Below are 23,197 nucleotides of genomic sequence, written 5' to 3' on the forward strand. Positions count from 1 at the left end.
CCTATATAATCAATTAAAAAAAATTTTCAAGCACAAATGCATTAGGCTTATTGTGCATCCAAGCAATTCTCCAGACACTCCACAAAATTATGCTTCAAGTTCCATCTGCTAAGTATGCATCCACATTCCACAGCACACTTGGTGGCAGGTAGTGTCAATTTCTGTTGTCTGGGCTCGCTTGTAAGAGATATAGGGACAGGGGGAGGAATATTCCAGAAAAGTCTGTATTGAAAATATTATTTTGTTGAAAATCATATTTCATTGCAAACTCTTTATCTTACATTAACCTGTATAGCTGTTTAAGTCACAAGACCTCTTTCCGCCACTCTAGTAGAGTGAGTGTAAGGCAAATTCTTGGAATAAAGTTAAGTAATATCCAAAAGTTCTGAGGACTAACAAGAGGCCAGAAATATATGTGGAGTCATGTTAGGTCATTGTATGTACTTTCTGGGCTGGATAAAGCTACAACGCTTGCCAAAACACTAAGGGATAGCCACTATCTCCCTAATATACTTCACCAAAAAAGAAACATGGCCAATGAGGATGACTGATTACCTTGGCCAATTGTTACTAATGCCCAAACTGAAGTACGTATACCAAGAAGCTTGATCACAAAATTCAAAATTCAGCACAATTGGTATGAGATCTCCAAGAAATAATGTTTAAAATATGTACATATGATACCCAGATATACATATGTTGTAAAATTCACGGAGGGCTTCAAACCATCATCACTATGCATCTGTCATAATTTAAATGGTTTTACTGCATTTGTAAGCTGTGTATCAAAATGTATAACAGAATATAACAATAACTTTGTATATGAAATACAGTATGTTAGTATTGAAAACATTTTTATTAGCGACTATAAAAGAATCTTGAAGATGGAGTGAAAGGGTAATCTTGCCAATGTTTACACAATTTACAGCAGCAAACCATGGGTCTCCCCAACAGGTGGGTATGGTAATTATCACTAGGAAGAATTTGACAATACTGCAACCATACCCAGCATACTTAGGTAAGTCACCATAGAACTTCACCCAAAAATAATGTAAGTTCACAGTTAGTTTCTTGTGCTTTGCTACCAAAACTAAGGTACTTGGAATAAAGAATGGGGCCTTGAAACTAATGACTTGACGCTGGACCAAAATTGTTTTTGGGTTGTTATGATTAGAATCCAAGGGTTTTTCATCACCTGTCAATTTCTTTGTAAAGCTCCTTGAGGACGAGACAGCGACTATGCTATAAAAAAAACAGGTTTTGACATTGGAAAAACTTATTTTTGGTAGTCACTGTTGAGTCCTCAAAATCCTCCCACTTCCCTGACGAAAAGACATGGGTTTTGGGCAAGGCATCATTCTACATTGAACAACAGAGGGGAATGGTGTCTTGGTCAGATTTTGGTTATATGTAAACAATATAATGGCGCGTATGCGCATAACCACTTCTTCTTTTAGCGGTTTTGACATAGTAGGTAAACTGGGTATTAGCTTTTGCTGAGGATAATAGGAAGTGCCCTCTTATCTCGAGTTCATTTATACGCAATCATGTGTGATAATGATTATCATTACAACACAATAACCAGTCATAAGACCACTTAAGAGAATTCTTTGACATTAGTCTGGTCACCATGGAGCACTGGATAGACCATGGAAAGGGTAATCGTTGAAGACTCAACATCAACTACCAAAATTAGGTTTTTCCTATGTCAAAACCTGTTTTATCTGCCTTAAATATATTTCTAAGATTAAAAGTTAAAATAATATATTTACTCTTACCTGTATCTGAATATCAATTTAAACTGCTCTCCACATAAGGTACATTCATAACAATATGAACTATTATGCATTTCATTAATATGATGATTCCGCATTCCACGTGTTGCATATTTTTTTCCACAGTGCTCACATTCAAACCTATGGTCTAAATGTTTGGTCTTGACATGACTTTGGTAACTTGATTTTTCTGAGAATTTCTTTCCACATAAATTACATGTCACAGGCTGAAAAGTTAATATGTTTCAGTAAAATGATAATAAGTTTACAAAAATATCTTAGACAGAAATTGCATCACAATTACTTTATGTTATTTTTCCTAGAGGAAAATTTTTAAAATGTAGCTAATAAGATTATTCTCCAAGCAAAGAAAATATATATATGAAAAATTCCATAATACTTACAAGAAATTTTTTACATACTATTAAACATTAAGGAAGGCAAACTATATCATACAAAATCAGTACTATAATGTTTTCTGACAGGATTGCAGCCTAGACACATACATACAATGATACCTCGTTTGTTGAACGTTTCTTATGTCAAACTTTCCGTTTTTTCAAACAAAATTTTCGAGAAAGTTTTGTATCGGTTGTTGAACAAATGCTTGTATACTTCGAACTGACTGATTATCTAGTTTATACATACTTGTATTTGACGGCCTACTGGGTCTTACAAGTCAAACTATATTAATTTTTTTTTCATTTACAATATATAGTTTAATGATAACCATATTTGACAAAATACATAAAAGTATAAAGCATTTAATATAAAATTTAGCTTTCAATATAACATTTAGCATAAAAGATGTATAAAATTTTATGTAACCGTGGTGATGTCAAGCCCAACTGACTTGAGACTGAATGAGGGAGCGTTGATATGTTGAGGAGATAAGAAGCAGAGAGTTAAAATATTACTGTATATATGTAAAATCAATAACAATTCACATAAAGAGGGAATTTCTCTATAAATTTAACGTAATGATAAAATATAAAGACAATCAAATGCAATACAAATTAAAGGAAAAAAAAAAGTCTTAATTGAGCCAGTGTTCGGTGCCCTGAGTGAGACAGTCTAGTTGAACCACAGATATAGAGAGTTGAACAATATTAACAAAATAGTAAATGAAAGAACAAAGCTTTTCACAATAAAATTTAGCATAAATGATTAACAAAATCATTCGTCATTGTGGTGATACACACTAACTTGAGATAGAGGGAGGGAGCGGTTATATTTCTGGGCCTACCCTGTGTTGCTCCATGAAATGGTTCCTTTTGCACTCATTTCTACTGCTACGGCTAGCGCTTTGCTTACCATTCCTTTCGTTAGCACTCTTCACGTCGCACGTGTTTTCTCTTTTCTGTGTTTCCGTTTGGAATTATCCCATTCTCGCATCATGGAACGTCAAATTGCTGCTGCATCTAAGTTGAGTACTGCAATTAATGTTTGATCTTGTTTTAAAGTAGCGATAGGTGATATAAACATGTTTAATTTGATTATATATGAGGGAGCGTCAGCCCGCGCATTGCCGTCCCCATGACGCCATTTCGTGGTTCTCTACTCGTGTATATTTACGCTCCTATAGATTCCCAATTAGTCCCCTATACTAATTGAAGTCGATTTTCAAACATTTAGCAGTTCTCCATACGTTTGTTAGATGCTTTCATAATTGACTGACATCAAAGATTTTGTCCGATCGCTGGGGATAGCCTACCGACCGAACCGCATGCTCTCGGGACGTAGCCTAGTTCAGTTAGCCTTAATTTACATCTTGAGGTGGGCATCCCAACCTATATTCTAGCCAAGGTGTATTATAGGCTATATTATATATTTTAGTTCTACTATAAGACATCCTTGTCTGCATACAGAAGAGCCTTGGCTCTTCCGTAGCCCACACATTACGGTCCTCGAGCCATCCTGGTCTTCTAGCCTTTCGGTTGAATAAATTCGATTTGGCAAGCTAGGCCAGGCTGCTCAGAGCCTACCAGGTCAACCTGTTCAGATCGTTGCAGTTTGTCAAGGTTAGGCCAGCAGTTCGAGAGGACTCGTTGCTTTCTCTCTCACTCCATAATTATTTTCTTTTCATATCTCTCCCGCGTTAAGACAGTAGTATATATATACACGTATGTGTTATGTTTAGATCCGTATATACGGATATTTATTAGTAGCATGTGTTAGTAGGCCTATAGGCCTTCTATTCCGATCAGTTGGATCCTTCCTACCGTGTGGTGGTACACCCGGCTGTGAGGGTTACCAGCTGATCGCGTGCGAGCCATCCCGCTAGCCGACCTCCCTCCCCCACTCACCCACCTCGGTGGGGTATAGGACTCGCTCACGCTACGCCACATAGCCGATCCGAGTTCCTCACCTAATAGGCGGGGGGGCAGGGAGTGCGATCGGGGTATAGGCTCTCCACACCATGCTCTGTATGAGTGGTGGGGAGGGTGCCCTGCTCGGGCGAGCCTTGGCTGGCCACCTAGCTCGACCAGGCGGTGCGCTCTCCGGCCCACGTTGTCATATCCCTTTCCACGGTCTTCTTTCACCAATCCTGTCTCCCGCTCCGGCGGATCCGGGATCCCGGCTTCAAGGTATTGGCTATGCAAACAGCTCTGATTCCTTACTGACTAGATATGGGCCTAGGTTTTACCGACCCCCTGTTCTGTTCCCATGAAGCCGGACCGAGTATCGGGATAGCTAGGTGTATTTAGACACGGAATAGGTAATGATCCACTGCTGTTGGATCAATTAGTTATGCATGCACACACATATATATGTACACATGTGGTTATGTGCGTTAGATACATATACTGTTAGTTTTATCCAATATTATACTTCGGTTTGTTTACTACGGCGAACTTATTACTCCGCCGGATATTTCAAACCGAGGTACCTTGTTAACAATAGCCCATCGGCCTTGTTCATTTGTCTTGAATTGTCTCTTTCCATCCCTCACCCTAGAGGAATGGAGAATGGGCTTGAGACACAATCTTAATTCACTAGATTTTACGTCTCCGGAGCCACCGGAGTGAGGACAGGTTTTCACTTAACCTGTTCCATTCCACCAGCCCTATACTTAAGGCATGAAAAGAACAAGAGCTGGACCCCAGAGCTGGTGAGAACAAGGATGCATGATACCCTAGTTGTAAAAATATTGTGTCATCGGAGTCACCTCCGATGACTGTAGAATAATGCATGCCCCACCGGACACACCTCTGGTGGGTCTAAATAGTGATACTCGTGTATCATTTGACTTACAGATCTTGCAGTGTTTGGAGACGGGATGTACCACCGTCCTCCAAGAGCCCTGTGGGCCCGTTGTGTGCAGGACCCACGCTGGTTGTGCGGTCAAGGTCGGAGATCTGTTGGTTTGGTACCACGAGGGATGTGAGGTCTACTACGGCCTCGTGAACGAACTCACCTCCGAGTCGGTATGTACTATTCTTGATAATGATACAATGAGTGTCAGTTGGACTATATCGTGTTGATTCATACTGGACTAAGGATAGTATTTAGTTTAAGAATTGACATAACTTCCTCTTACAGAGTATCCAAGCCGTCAAGGATGCGGAGCTGGCTACCCTGAAGACCTGGGTCGGCGGATTTGGCTGCAATGCCAAGAGAGCTCAGCCCTACATGTTCTCTGAGGAGATGGCTGGAATCATCTACCCCGGAGCCAAGAAGTCATCGGCAGTAGAGGCAGCGGTAGCGGCTCCCATCATCGCCAGGATCCGGGCAGAGACCATGGCCGCGCCGGAGGAGGGTTTCGGCGAGGAGGTGGTTGGAGATGTGGCGGCCTATGACCTTGACCGCGAGCCCATGGTTGTGGACAACCAGGGCAAAGGTAGGAATTTTGGTGAGGCAAGTAGTGTAGGGGCTCAAGGCTTGCTCTTGAGCCTATCTCAGTCTTCCTCTTTCTCTTCTACCACTTCATTCCAGGGATTCGCCAGGAAGCTTCAGTCGGTTAGACCGAAGTCATCATCGGTGATCCCTAAAGTCAAAAACCCGATTGACTTTAAGGCTATGAAGAAGTCCTTGCCTAAGCCAAGGTCCGGAACCAGCCACGTCACTAAGCCATCGGCTCCTAACCCCAAGGCGGACACGGCAAGAGCGACTCCCCCTCAACAGAGGTCGAGAGCAAAGGTTCCAAAAGCTAGGACCCCGGTACCTAGCTTTGACCCAGAGGCATTCTCTGCAAGTATGATGCAACAGATGGGGAACCATTTCACTGGGCGACAAAGGTCACTGCCCAGAAATAGATTTTTCCTTTGTCAAAATCCCTTTTTTGAGGAATAATGAATGAATGATTATAGGTTATCGTGCATCTTGGTATTTTTGAGGAGAGAAGAGACAGTAATATCTGTACTATAATATGTATGTAAAAGCAGTATCAATTCACATGAAAAAACTAAAATGTTATTTCACAATACATTTAACAATGATAAAATATGAAAACAATAAAATGCAATACAGTAATAAAAAAAAACTTTCTTGAGTCAGTGTTTGGTGAGAGAGAGAGAGAGAGAGAGAGAGAGAGAGAGAGAGAGAGAGAGAGAGAGAGAGAGAGAGAGAGAGGGAAGAACAGCTCTGCTTCCCACTGACTACCAGCTGATCTGGGAGGATTACTCGCCCACTTCTTTCACTTGCACTCGATTTTCCCAAATAACTTTTATTTTCTTTACGGTAAAATACCAATCTAGTGACAATTGCTTTTTACAATTTTTTACTACTGTAAAAGTAACTCGGCTCTGTAATAAAACTGGCGATGCTGCCAGCTTCTGTATGCCTTCGATTGTTTGTTTAAATGGCTTCCTTGTGAAAAGTTATTTTATCTCTCTTTCCTTTTCTTACATTCTTGACTTATTACTTATTTGTTTGCAAAATCCTCACATTTGTTTTAAAAGTATCTCTCTCTCTCTCTCTCTCTCTCTCTCTCTCTCTCTCTCTCTCTCTCTCTCTCTCTCTCTCTCTCTCTCTCTCTCTCTCTAAGGCACAATCACACACACATACTTGATTTCTTTGATTATCCTTGTACATAATTTGTGAATAAAATTTATTTTTCTGGGTCGACCTGTGTTCGCCGGTGAAAAGATCCTTCTAGCCTCTTTTCTGATATAAATACTTTCTAAATATACCAGAGAAAAGTTAGCACCCAAAGGGCGTCGTGTATAAAGTTCGGGGCGTGCAAAAGCCACTATTCACAGGTCTCCTGCCATTTAGAATATTACTTCTTTAGAAATTACGAGAAAAAACAAGCGTTTCTGTTTGCGCTCGGTTTTCCCTAAATTTCTCTGGATTTATTACGATGGCTACTGCGCAGATGTCTCTGACACCTAAGTTGAGTACCCCAATTTCTGTTTTTTCAATAATATAAAATTGGAGTTCCAATTTAGACCTGTGAGCTCATATAATGTATTGCGGGAACACGGTGTCTCAGCCATCTTGAATGCTACGAGCGGGAACGCGAGGCGTTGTTGTTGTTATGATGAAAGAATTTTTTGTTTAGAGAAGCTTTTTCAACATGCCGTCCCCTCATCACATGTTTTAATAAGCAATATTTATATTAGGGACATGACGGAACATGTCACCGCCATATATTTATCAGTTCTAAGATTAAGAATGCAGATATTAGTCAAGGGATCGTTATCCCAAGATGGCGGTTGTATCAGTAACTCTGTCAAGTTCCGACGATAATAGAAAATACATAGTTTTCCTATATATTGCTATAGGAGAGTGGGAGATCCTATATAAGGCTCGTTTAATAATCAAATGGTATATAAGCATAACCTATGGATAGGAGAGAAAAGAGGAATATTGGAGACTTCTCCCTTCCTCTCTCTCTCTCTCTCTCCGTGAGCTAGCTAGGTCTCCCTCTCTCTCTCTCTTTCTTAGTATATTAGTCTATATTAAGTTAGTGTACTTACTGTAGTAACTGAGAGTGTTGTAGGTATAAGGACTATCTAATGGTATATTAATAAAGCCTATTAAGATACCTAATTTGAAGAAGGACTGGATCATTCCCTCTTTCTTCAAATCGAGCTTAACAAGTAGTTATATAGGTGAAATAATCCTTAAGTTCATTATTTCTAGGTAAATGCTACTAACATATACCAGAGAAAAAACAAATTCAGGAGGATGTCAGGATAACTGACTCGCTCAACCTAAATAAAAGAGGGTGTCGGTATGGTTTCTGGGGCGAGTGAGACCACTACCACGAACCTCTTGCCATTTAGAATTCTCCTTCACCAGCATCCCCCTCCTGAAAGAGCCGGTACACAGTCGGAGACAGCAACTACTACTACTACGCTACGCACCACGCCGACTGTCGCGCCTCTGGTGGCCATCCTTTTTCGTTAGTGAACTAGGTAGCACGTGCATTTGGTGTACCTTTCCCTGGAATTATACTCACCATGGAACTAGCAGCTATCGCCGCAGCTAAGTTAAGTACCCCGAAAGGTTTGAATTTAGTTTTTGTCAGCCAGGGACCCTTATTTACCGTTTTTTAGGTCCGAAATGGTCTCCTGGTCTGGCGCATGGCGGCCGGCGGCTTGCCTCATGTTCGGTTAGATTTCTCGGTCCCCCATACCGTGGCATCTATCCCGTATTTTACCTCTTTGTGGGTTATATCACCTGCTACACAAGTTCCCATTATCTTTTTACATCGTATTATTCGGGAATTCATTGCCTATGCCTTAGATTCAAGTTCATGCATGCATGTCTCTTTGTCTAGGTGTTTAGGCGCTAGAGTGATTATTCATTTATTTTCCTTCTAGTCCAGTATCCTGGCTGTTGCCCTCCGTTTTACGTGTCGGCTAAGGCTAGCTTCTGAGCAGTCGGCTTGTTTCCTTCGGGGAACTAGCCTACTTCTCCTGGACGCCTCTTTTCTCTCTCACTTGTGTTTTCCCTCTCTCTCTTTTTACGATGTAAAATTTTATTTTATTTATTTGTAGGGTTAGCATATTAGGACGATCAGTTTAGCCTAGGCGGTTTTGTTGCATTATATCTACTTGGTCCAACTGTGATCAGTTTTGTTGCATTATCGCCCCTTGGTCCTCTCGAGTTCACGTGGTCGCTCGACCTAGGCTGTTTTGTTGCATCACCTCTTGGTCCACATGCGATCGCGTGGAGCCACTAGTCGCCCTAGTCCCAGTTCCCTTTCCTCCCTCCCAAGTGGAGGGGGGGGTCTGTCCTGGCTTGCTTACGGTCGCTATGGCAACCATCCGAGCACCACTCCCCCCTCCCCCCTGTTAGGGGGGTCACAGGAGTTTGGGACAGCTGGGAACACTGATGGGCCGCATGTTCTCTCCTTGAGCTCTGGAGGAGCTCCGGTGTGATCAGGGGGGGGTTGACCACCCCCCTCTGTTTGCATCGGTTCTTCTCCGGTGTTCCTTGGGTCTTGTTTCTCTTCCCCCTTCCCCTTGTTATGTATTATCCCCTTCGCCTGCTGACGGAGCGCCTGCTTGCTATCCGGGTGTACCTTCGGTTGTCAGGGGGGTAGCTGGCTCCGCCAGCCACCGGAGGGGAAGAGATATCCATTTGTCCTACATGCTTTCCCTAATTCACGTAGTCCCTTCGCCATCCGGCGGAGCGCAAGCTTGCTATCCGAGCGCCCCTCTAGTTGGCGGAGGTGTTTTACGGCGGAACTACAAGCTCCAAATTAATTTAATTAATTTAATTCTGGGTAATCCTCTCTCGTTCCCCGGCGTGGTGTACTACTCCTGAAACTCATTATAGGTGTATTAAAATTATCTGGTTGGATCATACTCCCCTCTCCGGTGTACACCGAAGTTTTACCAACCAGTTACTAGGTCGTAGACCTTCTCCCACACGGAGTTCAGGGGGTGATTATGCCCAAAAATTTTAGACTACTCCGGCATGCAACGGAGCATCATAGTAGCCCTGTGAGTGTATTACGTTGATACTTATGTATCTTTCCACTTACAGGCTACTAACTGTCAGGAGGCCGGGTGCAACGCCGTCCTCCAGGACCCCTGCAGACACGAGGTCTGTAGGTCCCATGCTCCTTGTGCTGCCCGCTACAACGAGCTGATTGTCTGGCACCATGAGTCTTCCTCCATTTGTTACGACTTGGTGGGCCAGTTTTTGGACGGAGTAAGTATATACCGGTGTGGGGTTTGTTCTTTCCATGGTATATACTGTTACATGACTTAATGTTATATTGCTATATGGTTATATGTGTCAATTGTTAATGATCCGTCCTCTGGCTTCGTTTGTAAGGATTACAATGACCCTCTTTTCCATTTCCCGGCTGCCGCCATTAAAGAAGCCGTGTCGGCTACCCTGCGGGCCTGGGTAGGAGGCTTCGGCAAAAACGTGCCGAAGGGGCAGCCATACATACTGGATAAGAAGATGGCTATAAGATCTTCCCAGGTGGAAAGTCGACTGGGTACGTGGACCCCACCGCGGCAGCTCCAACGATCGCTAATATCCAGCAACAGGTGGAGCAAGCCTTGATTGAGGGAGGAGGCCAGGACATCTCGGCGGACGTAGCTACTCTGGACCTCAACATAGAGCCAATGGTGGTAGGTGCAGATGACTTATTAGTTGAGGTAGGTTGTTAGGCGCCCAAGGGCTTCCCTTGGGTTGCTTCTGGATCTTCTTCGTCCTGTCCCTTCTCCTTCTTTTCCTTTCAAGGCTTCACGGGATCTGAGACCCTACTAGTACGGCCTACTGCCTCTGTAGTCCCCAAGTAAAGGGGCAAAAGAGAGCAGCAGGACCCTTCAGAAGACGTCGTTTCTTTCAATCTTCTCGGGAAAAAGTCTCCGGCTAACCATCCCAGAGCAGAGAAGGCGAAGTCCTCCTCTCTTCGCATTCGAAAGGGTCGAGATGTAAATCCTCTAAGGAGAAGGCCCGTGCTCCCGCCGAGCCAGTACCTTCTCCCGCTACCGGAACTCCTCCGGTGACCCCTGTTGGGGCCAGTCCGGCTGGTCCCTTCGATCCTGTTGCATTTACGGCAGGGGTCATGCAGCAGGTAGGAGACTTGGTCGGATCTTTGAATACGAGATTCGAACATATGTTTGCTCAGATCTCCACCTCGCTGACTCAGTCTGGACAGTCGATTCAGAATATTTCTGAATGTCTGTCGGATCAGGCAGAACCGGCTGGCAGGACTGAGCCAAGCACTCAGGCCGATCTCCCAGTAGTAGGCGCTGGACTTGCCCAGTTGCCTGACTACAATACCCTTCCCAACCTTTCTCTATGAACAATCCTTGGAGGGTTGCGGAGCCTTTGCACCCTACAAGGACGGTATGATCTCCATCCCGGACTATGGAACTCGGAGGATCGAGGACTTCCGAGTTCCATCCAGCCGGCCTGCAGCCTCCTTTCATGGGGTATGCCAGACTAACAGAGGCAGCCTTGAATAGGGAAGATAAGACCCTAAGGAAACGGTGTTATACAGCCGCGATCATGCTCAGAGGGAAGGGTACATTGCCTGGAGGATTGGGATTGTACCAATACCAAACGGCCAGGCATTTAAGAGTCCCTTACTATCTTTTTTGGTTGCCACGGAGGGGAGGAGGCACACTCCCCCCCCTTCACGTACTAAGATAGCTGAGATTACTCTGCAAGCTGTCATGAAGGATGAACCCCTTCCTCAGCTCAGGGAAGGAATCGGATCCTACGTCCCCTCTCTTCCCTGCATTCGGGGATCTTTGGGAGAACCATACAGCTACATTCACGGTAGGTAAGCTCAACCGGACTGTGCCATGGAACAGTTCGGTGAGAGGCTACCTAGGTTACCAGACAATCTCATACAAGCCGAGTTCGAGGCAGAACGAGACTAGGCAGGACTCTGAACTCTCTAGTCATGAACCGAAGTGGCTGCTACTGACTTACAGAAGCAACAATTCGCCATGAAACCGAATAAGCTGCTTTCTTCGAACATCTGGGGGGGGCGGACCTTCTTTCCAGAATCTGCAGTAAATTAGGTACAGCACGATGCAACGAGGCTTAACCAAAGCCTCAGAGCTCGCTGGGGTCTCTCCAGTAAGAGGAAACCCGAGAACCCTTCCTCTGCTACAAAGAAATTGAAGAAGACTAAGAGGTTCCCACCCTACCAAAAGCAGCAACAGCAGCACTTCGTACAAGCAGTTCCAGTCTCTCAACCAGGGAACAACCGGCAGCTGCAAAGGGGTAGAACCAGCACATCCTCCTGTTGTCTCCACAGGGTCAGCCCTCGACCTCCTACGCTGTTTCCCCGGCTTTCAATCCAGTATTTTGAAAGCCAAGCCTTCCAAACCATCAAACAGGTTCGCAGGGGAAGTAGGCTAGGGGTGCCTTTCGGCAGAGGGGTGCAGGAAGGGCAATCAACAGAAGCAACATTCCGTGGGGGACGCGGAGCACGCCCCTCACAACAGCAGTGAGATCTCCCAGGTAGGAGGGAGGCTGTTCCTCTTCCGCCACAGGTGGGGTTCAGGCAGTGGGGCACAGAGCATTGTGTCCAAAGGGCTGGGATGGAGTTGGATCAAAGGTCCCCCTCCATCCAAATCATTCCTTCAACTACCAACAAAGGAATTGACAGATTATGCAGAAGAGCTCCTTCAGAAAGGGGTAGTGTCAAGAGTCAGCATTTAAAGTTTCAAGGACGCTTATTCAGCGTGCCACAGAAAGGCTCATCAAAAAAGAAGAATAATCTTAGACTTGTCCCGGCTAAACAAATTCATTCATTCGTTGCGACAATTCAAAATGCTGACCATCTCGCAGGTGCGGACCTTACTTCCCCGCGGGGCCGTCACCACCTCTATCGATCTTACAGACGCATACTATCATATCCCAATCGCGAGACACTTTCGCCCCATACCTAGGCTTCAAGCTGGGAAACCAGCATTCTCTTTCAAAGTGATGCCTTCGGGCTGAACGTAGCCCCCAGGGTATTGTCGAAATTAGCGGAAGTAGTAGTACAGTAAGTTCCAAAACTGAAGCGACACATTTCAGAGAATTTCGTTCGAAATTCACTAACTGGCAACTACAACTCGTAGCTGAAAAATATATTTTTTTTTCTACAGTGAAAGCTCTATCAAGCAAAATAAAGCTAACATATGATGCACAAATATCAAATCTATGATATTTATAACAATCATAAAAAAAAAGAAGAAAAAATTACGGTGATAGTAATTATTTTAAAGTATAGCAATTACTTCAAAACTATAGAAACGAAACATTGAAATTTTCGTTCAACACAGGATTACCAAACATTACCAATGTATATTTCGAGCAATGTGGAAACAAATATTTAATATTATAGTGTATTATCAATTATTTTAGCGAAGATGCATAAAACCATGCAAGTATCAATAGAATGTGAAGGGAAAATCTCCGCGACAGTTAAACATAATCAAACCATGAATGCACCTAGATTCAATGGAGAAGTTCGGGGGTTGGTTGGTAGTTCTGACTGTAGCTTCTAGGACCGATGCATTAACAAAACACCATCTTCGAGAAAGGCTCTAACTGCTGCTGCTACCTTCAGGTGACTAGGCCTAGTTCCGGGCATTGCAAGGCTTACAATGCAGGGCCACTGTCTGTTATTTAGGCAAAGATAGAACCTTCAGGACCGACACCAGGACCTGTCCTTGCATCTGGGAAACAGACTCGCTATATAAAAAATAAGAAAGTCGGTCGCAAACAACCAGAACACCCATAAAATCACCCCCATCTGGTTAAGTAGGGAGACGACAGACCCCAACCACCCCTCCCCCCCCCTCTACCTCTACCCACAATACACTAACTCCACCCTTTTCACTTCAACCTATTACTTCAAATCTTCGAATCATATCCCAACTGTGAAATTAAGACTGAATTTGCGTAAGTGGGCGTATCAAAAGGGAATGATATCACCCAAATTCATATTCCCACTGTACAACCCGCAATCAGTTCGATCCAGTCAAAGTATTATTGCATAACAGAAATTTTATGAGTTTTTTTGGGTATATATATATAAAATATATATAGTATATATATATATATATATATATATTATATATATATATATTTATATATATATACATATATATAAAGAAGCGACCCGAGGCATGACCAATAGGCCTAGTGCTCGATTCTTAAAACAGACCTCTGTTATTTTCCTGATGATAAAAAAAAAACGTCCTAAAGGAGAGAGAGAAGAGAGAGAGAGAGAGAGAGAAAGAGAGAGAGAGAGAGATGAGAGAGAGAGAGAGAGAGAGAGAGAGAGAGAGAGAGAGGAGAGAGCATAAACAGGGGATACTCGAATTAAAATATACCCCCCGCCAAGATATCACACTCCGATCGTATGGACAAGAATAGTCTCACTTATGCACTGAAGAAAGAAAAAAAAAAAAATAAAAAAGGTGAAAACCAAACCTACGAAATACTTGTCTGGTGCGACCCTGAACGAATTCCGCATGCAAAAATTTGCACAATCGAGAAATTCCATGAAGAATTATTAACTAACAAGCTGGAAAATATATTTCCTTGATTCTTGAAATAGGCCTAACCATGTAACCAACGCTAAACGCGCACATAAACTTGGATTTCGTTTTTTTTTTCTTTCTTTTTTGTTTTTTTTTTACACCAACTTGTCTTATTTATATTTCATTTAATCAGATGCTAAACTTCTCTGTGCTTTATCAACAGAAATCATAATAACTTTCGATATAACGCTATAAAAGTAGAAAGTTAATTTACAAATATTAGGCCAATGCTTATGCACACGGTTCCTGCTGCCATTCTATGGTGAACTCTTCATATCACACTTTGGAAGCCGCAGATGTTTCTTTGGGGAAATTCTTTTTTTTTTTTTCTATTAATAAACAATTACTGAACTAACATTGATCATTCACAGGGGAAATACTTTGTGCGCTTATACAGTTAATCACTGATACGTATTATCAGATAAATAGGATGACAATAATTGGAATAAAATAAATATACCTAACTGGGCAACCCCATGAGTTTCTATAGAAGTACGATCAATTCTGAGATTTGTCGCTTCACTTCTGGAACTTACTGTACAACAACTGAGATCGCAAGGGATAATGGTAGTAGCGTACCTCGACGATTGGCTGATTTGGGCGTCAACCATCGAGGAATGCCTCAGAGCCACAAACAAAGTAATTCAATTTCTGGAACATCTAGGGTTCCAAATAAACAGGACAAAGTCCAGACTCACACCGGAGTCTCGTTTTCAATGGCTCGGCATTCAATGGGACTTGACCTCCCACAATCTGTCAATTCCTGCGGTCAAAAGGAAGGAAATAGCCAAGTCAGTAAGGCAATTTCTCAAGAACAAACGAGCATCAAGGAAAAACCAGGAAAGGATCCTAGGTTCACTCCAGTTTGCATCAGTAACGGATGTTCTGTTAAAAGCAAGACTGAAGGACATAAATCGAGTTTGGCGCTCAAGAGCAAATGTCAAATCTCGAGACAAGTTGTCAGTAATCCTGCAGATTCTTCGCAATCATCTCCGTCCATGGGCGGAGACAAAGAATCTGTCCAAGTCAGTTCCTCTTCAATATCCTCCTCCGGCGTTGACTATCCACACAGACGCCTCGCTAAGCGGGTGGGGAGGATGGATATTCTCAGTTCAAGAAAGTCCAAGGAACCTGGTCACCTCAGTTCCGCCAGCTTCACATAAATGTATTGTAGGCCATGGCAGTATTTCTCACTCTGAAGAGGCTTCTTCCAGCAAAGAATTCGCATGTAAAACTGATCTTGGACAGTGCAGTAGTAGTACACTGCATCAACAGGGGAGGATCCAAATCAAAACATGTGAACCATGTCATGGAAGCCATTTTTTCCCTAGCAAACAAGTACAAATGGCATCTATCCTCCACCCACTTGGCGGGAGTAAGGAACGTGATAGCAGACGCCCTGTCCCGATCAGTTCCTCTAGAATCAGAGTGGTCCCTGGACAAAAAGTCATTCCAGTGGATACACCAGAGTGTTCCGGGTATTCAGGTGGATCTCTTCGCATCTCAAGCAAACCACAAGCTCCCTTGCTATGTGGCCCCCAACCTGGACCCTCTGGCTTATGCCATAGATGCCATGTCCATAGATTGGAATCAGTGGAAGAAGATTTACATCTTTCCTCCAGTGAATCTTCTGTTGAAAGTCCTGAACAAACTCAGGACATTCAAGGGGCAAGTAGCTCTAGTAGCCCCGGACTGGCCCAAGAGCAACTGGTATCCTCTGCTTCTGGAACTGGGTCTCCGACCTCGACGGATGATCCCCAATCCCCCCAAACTATCTCAGTCAGTTACAAATGAGGACTGTGTTCGCTTCCTCAGGAATTCTCAGAGCCCTAACTTTATGGACTTCATGAAGTTTGCGGCTAAAAAAGATGCAAATATCGATCCTCAGAATATTCTTTTCTTAGAATCAGATAAGAGGGAGTCAACTTTGAGACAGTATGACACTGCTGTTAAAAAGTTAGCATCTTTCCTGAAGGAAACAAAAACACCACCACCCATGACAGTCAATTCGGCTATATCCTTTTTCAGATCCTATTTGAAAAAGGATTAGCGGCTAGTACTATTACCACTAATAAATCAACTTTAAAGAAAATTCTTTCAGTTGGGTTTTCAAATAGACTTAACAGACTCTTACTTTACGTCTATTCCTAAAAGCTTTGTGCTGGGCTCAGACCTTCTGAGAGACCTAGCTCAGTCTCATGGTTTTTTGAATGATGTCCTCAAACTGGCCTCAGACACTGACAACACTTCTTGCTCATTCATAATGTTACTAAGAAAGATGCTATTCTTGCTAAGTCTGGCCTCAGGAGCTACAATATCAGAACTGTCGGCCCTTTCCAGGGATGCTGGACATGTAGAATTCCTCTCTTCAGGGGAGGTTCTACTTTCCCCAGATCGTAGTTTTCTGGCAAAAAATGAGGACCCTTTGATGAGGTGGGCCCCTTGGAAGGTCATCCCTCTTCCTCAAGATCCTTCTCTTTGTCCAGTGACGACCTTACGAGCCTTTCTGTCTAGGACATCCTCTAAATCCTCAGACCCCCTCTTCTTATGGGAAAGAGGTGGCACTATCTCAATAAAGGGTATCAGGCAACAGATACCTTTACTTCATTAAACAAGCAAACCCTGAATCATTCCCAAAAGCCCATGACATCAGGGCAGTATCCACCTCTATTAATTACTTTCAGCATATGAATTTTGATGATTTAAAAAAGTATACTGGCTGGAAATCGCCGACAGTTTTCAAGCGTCATTATCTGAAGTCCTTGGAATCTTTAAAATTTCCGGCAGTGGCAGCGGGAAACATAGTTTCCCCTGACACTGCTCAGTAGTTGTAAGTCGAAGATCCAGATCTCCTTCTACTGCCTAAACTAATATTTCACCTAACCTACCGTTATGCCTCTTTCTGGTCCTTCAGCCTTAGCTGCTTTAGATAATAATTATAGTGGTGTGTCCCTTATTTTTTTGCTAGGGGCACCCACAGCTTTATCATATATATATTGTAATTCTGGTTGATGTTGCTCCCCTTATTTTTATGCTAGGGTAGCACACCAACATTTATTGATGTACCTTATATATTAATAATAATTATATAAGTTCAGTGAGTAATTTTCCTCTATGTACTGAGACTCACTAGTATTATTTAAGTTATCATAAGTTAGTATAAGTTTAATTTTAAGGTTAACTACATGTCTGGATTCTTTACTTTAAGTTAACTTTATTTTATGATAACTTGTAAGTTCTCAATATTATATTTATTTGTTTTACTTCTTTAGTTTTATTGAGACCTTCCACTTTTGTTTTACATTCTTGTGCTATTTCTCTGGTACTATTTCACGTAGCGACACAAACTGAGCCCGGAAAAGGGATTTTGACGAAGGAAAAATCTATTTCTGGGCAAGGGTTTGTGTCGCCCAGTGAAATCCCACCCTATGTCCCACCCTGCAGCCCAAGATTGGCATCTAACAACAAGGATGGCCACCAGGGGCGCGACAGTCGGCGTGGTGCGTAGCATAGTAGTAGTAGTTGCTGTCTCCGACTGTGTACCGGCTCTTTCAGGACGGGGATTCTGGTGAAGGAGAATTCTAAATGGCAAGAGGTTCGTGGTAGTGGTCTCACTCGCCCCAGAAACCATACCGACACCCTTTTATTTAGGGTGAGCGAGTCAGTTATCCTGACATCCTCCTGAATTTGTTTTTTCTCTGGTATATGTTAGTATCATATACCTAGAAATAATGAACTTAAGGATTATTTCACTGGGCGACACGAACCCTTGCCCAGAAATAGATTTTTCCTTCGTCAAAATCCCTTTATCATTCGTTTAAAGAACAGTTAATTATTTCATCATAGGTAATAGTACCTTACTTTATTACTCAGAAATGCAATACAAACTTTTTCATTATCTTATATATACATATAGCCTATTACTGGCCCAAATTTAAAGCTATTCTCTTTGTGTCTGCTAATTCCTTAGTCCTTACTGTTTGTTATCGCTTACTATTAAGAATTATTGACTGGTAAAATGAAATAGCTTAGTATATATCTGGCGACTCTTTCCTGCAACCTGCGAATGAAGCTTAGCAGTAATCTGCTTACGTTTTGTTGGCAGGAAAACATTTCCCTAATTTTTTCACATGTATTGCATATATCAATAAACATCATTTGATGGACAGACCAATTTTCCTTTGGTTTTTAATTTGTTGAGGGTGTGACAAAAATTAGCGTCTGTTAATGTTAACGTATCAATGCCAACATCACACTGTAAAGTCTTTTTTAACTTAAAAGCAACAAAGCCTGCAATATAAGCTACTATATTTTATTTGAACATTTTGACAAGTGGTAATGGTTTGGAATATAGTCATAATCATCTTCCTTTCATCTGAATATGCTTCTTGAACTTCTAAAATTCGATGTCTTGAAACAGAAGTATTTATATTCCTTACTGCAAACTGCCTTATATGCTGCTTGAAGCAGTTAATATGGACACCAACTCTAATGACAAGCAATTACCACGAATGGTATCCATAAAGTCATTATGTACATAAAAGTAGTCTTTTGTAAGCAGCACAGAATTGTCTTGCTGTTGGATTACCATTATGGCCTCCCATACTTCTTACTTAACCAAAGAATAGTTCAATATGATCCTGACTGAATTTGTAGGTCATCAAAAATTGTAAAGGCCCACCATCTGATGCAATACAGTCTTCAATTAAACTAAAAACAATTGAGTGACACCTTGTCATCGCGAGGTCATGCACCTACGGTCGACCCACGGATTAAGTTGCCTGCCAGTCCCAATATAGCAGCCAGCGACCTGAGTGGCTTCACTTATCCCGCAGCAAGGCGTCTCCTAACCATTATTCCTCCAAGCTACAGACAGTTTCCTTTTATATAGCCTGTAACTTAAGCATAGCCTTAGTACTCTAGGTTATCATGTGCATACCCTTAAAAGGGAATTAAATAATCTCGATTGATTACACAATAACCTAGACTAGGTAGTAGACTAACTTAAAGGCTACAAATTAAACCTGGTTAATCCCATACCCTTAAAGGTGAATTAATTAATCAAGATTAGACTATACTAGGTGATATTGTAACTACATGTATAGTTTCACATTACATATTAAGTTAGTAGTTTTCATATAGTAGACCAAATGGGCTATGAGAGAGTACCCTATCTTGAAGGCTACAAATTACAACTGGTTAATTCCACACCCTTAAAGGTAATTAATTCATCAGGATTAGCCAATAACCTATACTACTAGATGATAGCCTAACTAGAAAGTTTCACATCACTAAGTTTCACATTAGAAAGTTACTGTTTTGTATGGTAGACCAAATAGCCCAGGGCAAGATATAAACAACCTGGGTTAGACAAAAATGTTAGCCTAACTATGACTTTACATATGACTAAACTGTTTTCATAAAGCCTTTACAATATGAATGATTTAGAATAATCTGGATTAGGCAATACCCTATAGTACTAGGCTGAGAGAATAATTTATGAAATATCCTATTGTTTATGAAATATCCTATTGTTGGTCTACTAAGTGGTAGTTTTACCCAAATAACCTAGGATTAATAAAACAGTTTTTACGACTAGAGGCTACATAATAGTGTAGTTCTTATGTACCCTATATCCTAAAAGATGATAAAAACCCAGAATGGGCTGTAGCCTAACCAGATTAAGTAGAAAACCCCTTTCTATAGGAATATCCTACCCCTAGCCTATAAAACAGCAATGGCTAAATATCAGGTAAGGATGGTCTCAGCCACAGAAAACAGAAACTAGATTAAAAGAGGACTTTTTCTGTATGATTTACATCCTTAGGTTTTAAATAAGCATATCATAGGCAGTGACCTAGAGTAGGTTGAGAGGGGACCCTCTATTCCTAGTTTAATGTGCATTATTCTAGAAGCATTAACCTAAAGCCATATAAAACAGCAGTTTGGGCTAACTAAACAAATTATGTAGTAGTTCATGGAAGGTTAGTTGAATGGTATGACAATTCAAATTAAAATTTCCCAAAGCCAGTGCATAAAGACTAACACAGTCATATATGGCTGTCAAAACTACAGAGATGACACTACTATAGGGCTGTTGCCCAATATGTACACAAATTGTAGTATGTTATTGGCAGCAAGTTTTAAAGATGAAACAGCCTGTTTTAAGCTGTCACAAGAAGTCCTAGGGTTCAGTAGGGGTAAGGAAAGGGGAGATTGTATCTTTCCAGCAAAACTCTAGTAGCAGATATTTATTACTTTCTCTGAACAAGATTTATGTTTGGGCTAAAACCCAGTAACATCAGTCCCCAATACCTACCAGGTTAATTGCGAGGAGGAAGTATAGAGGAATCTTTAAATGGGGGTGACATTCTTACTATGGAATATGAAGTGGACATTGCCGCTGAAATGGCCTTGCTAAACCCTGATGGGTCGTGGACACATATTTCAGTTAGTCAAGGGAGAAACCTTCTAGAGGGATTCTATCTCCCATGCAGGTATCGATGATGAAGAGGATCTTTCCCCCAAAAGGGATACTGAGATCCATCTAAATGACTATATTTTGGAGGAGTATTGTAACTTACCAAGAGCTTCTGGCCTATGATGCATAATTCCAATAAGGACTTTAAGGCAATCAAGTACACTCCAAAGTGAAAAAGTACTGCATTATCCTGCAATCTAAAAGTGAAAAGGGATGCAAATGCTGCCAAAATGTCTAATGTTGGAATTCAGAAACTAAACCCACTACAGTGAACCCTCCATTTTCGCACACTCTAGATTTGCAGATACATATTCGCGAATTTCTCTCTGGAACATATGCCCCAATTATTCACAGAAAATTCGCCTATTCGGGGTATTCTTCTATGTGAAACATCCACAAATTCCGCAAATAGTTGGGGAACACTGTAAATGGTCACTCGGAATACAAAACTTCAGATCAAAGCATGATGGGGGCTTCAATACTCATCACTAATGATACTAATCATTTTTGGGATACTAATCATCCTTGGTTAGATGCCTCAATATGCATTTACTCTCCCTATAGTAATTGTCTATTTAATGAAAGAAAAACTATGATCGAAGTTGTACATGTGAGAGACCACTAACAGAAAGTTTTCTTACCTGTGCCCCTAACATCTAAAACTATAGAAGACACCCTTTTCCAGGACCCAAGTTGCTCACCAAGTACATAGCCCCAGCCTTCTATCCCTTCACTTTCAAAATCATTAATCTTGTAAAGACAGGTTTCCAGAATTTTGTAGTGATTAAGACCTGAGACAATGGCAGAATTTAAACCATTTGCCATGGTCATTCCAGTTTTGGAAAACTCCACCAAGGAATGAGCAATGCTACGACTCCCTTCTGAAGGGGAAAAGCTCCCTTTATATATAGCTATGCAGCAACTCAGAACACCTATGAGAAGAATCTTAGAGGCAATTGCCTCAGCAGAATTTCACACTACTAGGTTTTATTACTACAGGTAGTCCCCAGTTATCGGCGGACTCGGTTAATGGAGATCGGGTTTTATGGCACCTATAATAGGGTTATGGCACCATAACATACTTAACGGAGGCGCCATTAACTGGTTATCGGCGCTATTATCTGGATATAAGCACCATAAATTGCAGAGTTTCAGTTACTGGCGGTTTTCGCTTATCAGCACCCCGCTGAGAACAGAACCCCTGCCGATAACTGGGGACAGTCTGTACGTAATTACTAGTGTATTTTAATGAAAAAATACAGTAATTAGTTAATGCAGTGTTGTTCTAAGAAAAAAAGCAAATTAGTGATAATTTTAGAGATACTACCCAAGAAAATTCCGCAAATTAGTGAAAGTTTTACGGGCTACTCGGTGAGCAAGAGCCGGTGCTGACACAAGGTCAGTTTCATCAAAAACAAGAATATAGTGAAAGTTCCCCGTAGAAAAGTGGATACTAATGTGCTCCACAAAAATCCATGACAGAGTGGACCGCGGAAATGTGAAATGCATAAAACCAGGGGGCACCCTAAAGGAAAACGGTTCAACAATTCATTTTTTTTATAAAGGATTAGTTTATCCAGACCTCTAAGCCTAATAACGGCTCTTATCGGGCTGGTTTATAACAATTCATAATAAGCTATTCTGAATGAAAACCTCTAGGGAATGAAACTTCAGTTGTTGGCAGAGCTGCAAACATGCAGAGAAAAACCAGTTTTTACTGAGAGAGATGCTCTGGAACCTAGATACCTACTGATATAAGTGGAAAAAGGAATTCTTCTTCTGGGGTGTCTGGTGAAAATTGCTTTGTAGAAAGGCTATTATAACATGATGGATTTTTGTGTGGAAAAATATGATATTGTTATGATACAATAAAGTTTGTTCATACTACCTGGCAGATATATATATAGCTGTATTTTCTGAAGTCCGACAGAATTTTAAAAAACTTCCGCAACACGCAGTGGTCGGCCAGGTGGTTAGTACCCATTCCCGCCGCTGGGAGGCGGGTATCAGGAACCATTCCCATTTTCTATTCATAATTTTTATTTCCACTGTCCCCTGAGGGGAGGTGGGTGGGTACTTGATTATATATATCTGCCAGGTAAGTATGAACAAACTTTATTGTATCATAACAATATCATTTTGTTCATGAAACTTACCTGTCAGATATATATATAGCTGAATCCCACCTTTGGAGGTGGGAAGGGACAGAATAGAAGGATTTTGGGAAACAAATGCATGCAGATGATTTACATCTTGGTTCCACCTGTTAGCATAGCTGGCTTCGTGGTTACTGCCACGTAAGTCTGCTTGTGCTACTAGAGTTGCCAGCGAGGTAGAGACCTATATAGCTGGTGCCCTCCAGATGATCTGTCAACAGGGGCGAGCCACGACGTGACTAGACCATATTGACCATACCATGAGGGCTAAGAAGTAAAAATAAAATATATATTATATATAAATATATATATCACCAC

The 23,197-nt window shown here is 41.8% G+C and overlaps 1 protein-coding gene across 1 annotated transcript in view; it reads right to left on the minus strand.

The window, feature by feature from the left end:
• The window catches only part of LOC135207394 (gastrula zinc finger protein XlCGF26.1-like), a 198,513-nt gene that overhangs the window by 55,701 nt on the left and 119,615 nt on the right, over window positions 1–23,197 (minus strand). The window contains exon 6 of the mRNA XM_064239124.1: window positions 1,779–2,002. Within this exon, the coding sequence (XP_064095194.1) occupies window positions 1,779–2,002 (224 nt within the window). The remainder of the gene's footprint in view (window positions 1–1,778; window positions 2,003–23,197) is intronic.

This window comes from Macrobrachium nipponense, chromosome 32 (assembly GCF_015104395.2).
Source record: "Macrobrachium nipponense isolate FS-2020 chromosome 32, ASM1510439v2, whole genome shotgun sequence".
NCBI classification, from domain to species: domain Eukaryota; kingdom Metazoa; phylum Arthropoda; class Malacostraca; order Decapoda; family Palaemonidae; genus Macrobrachium; species Macrobrachium nipponense.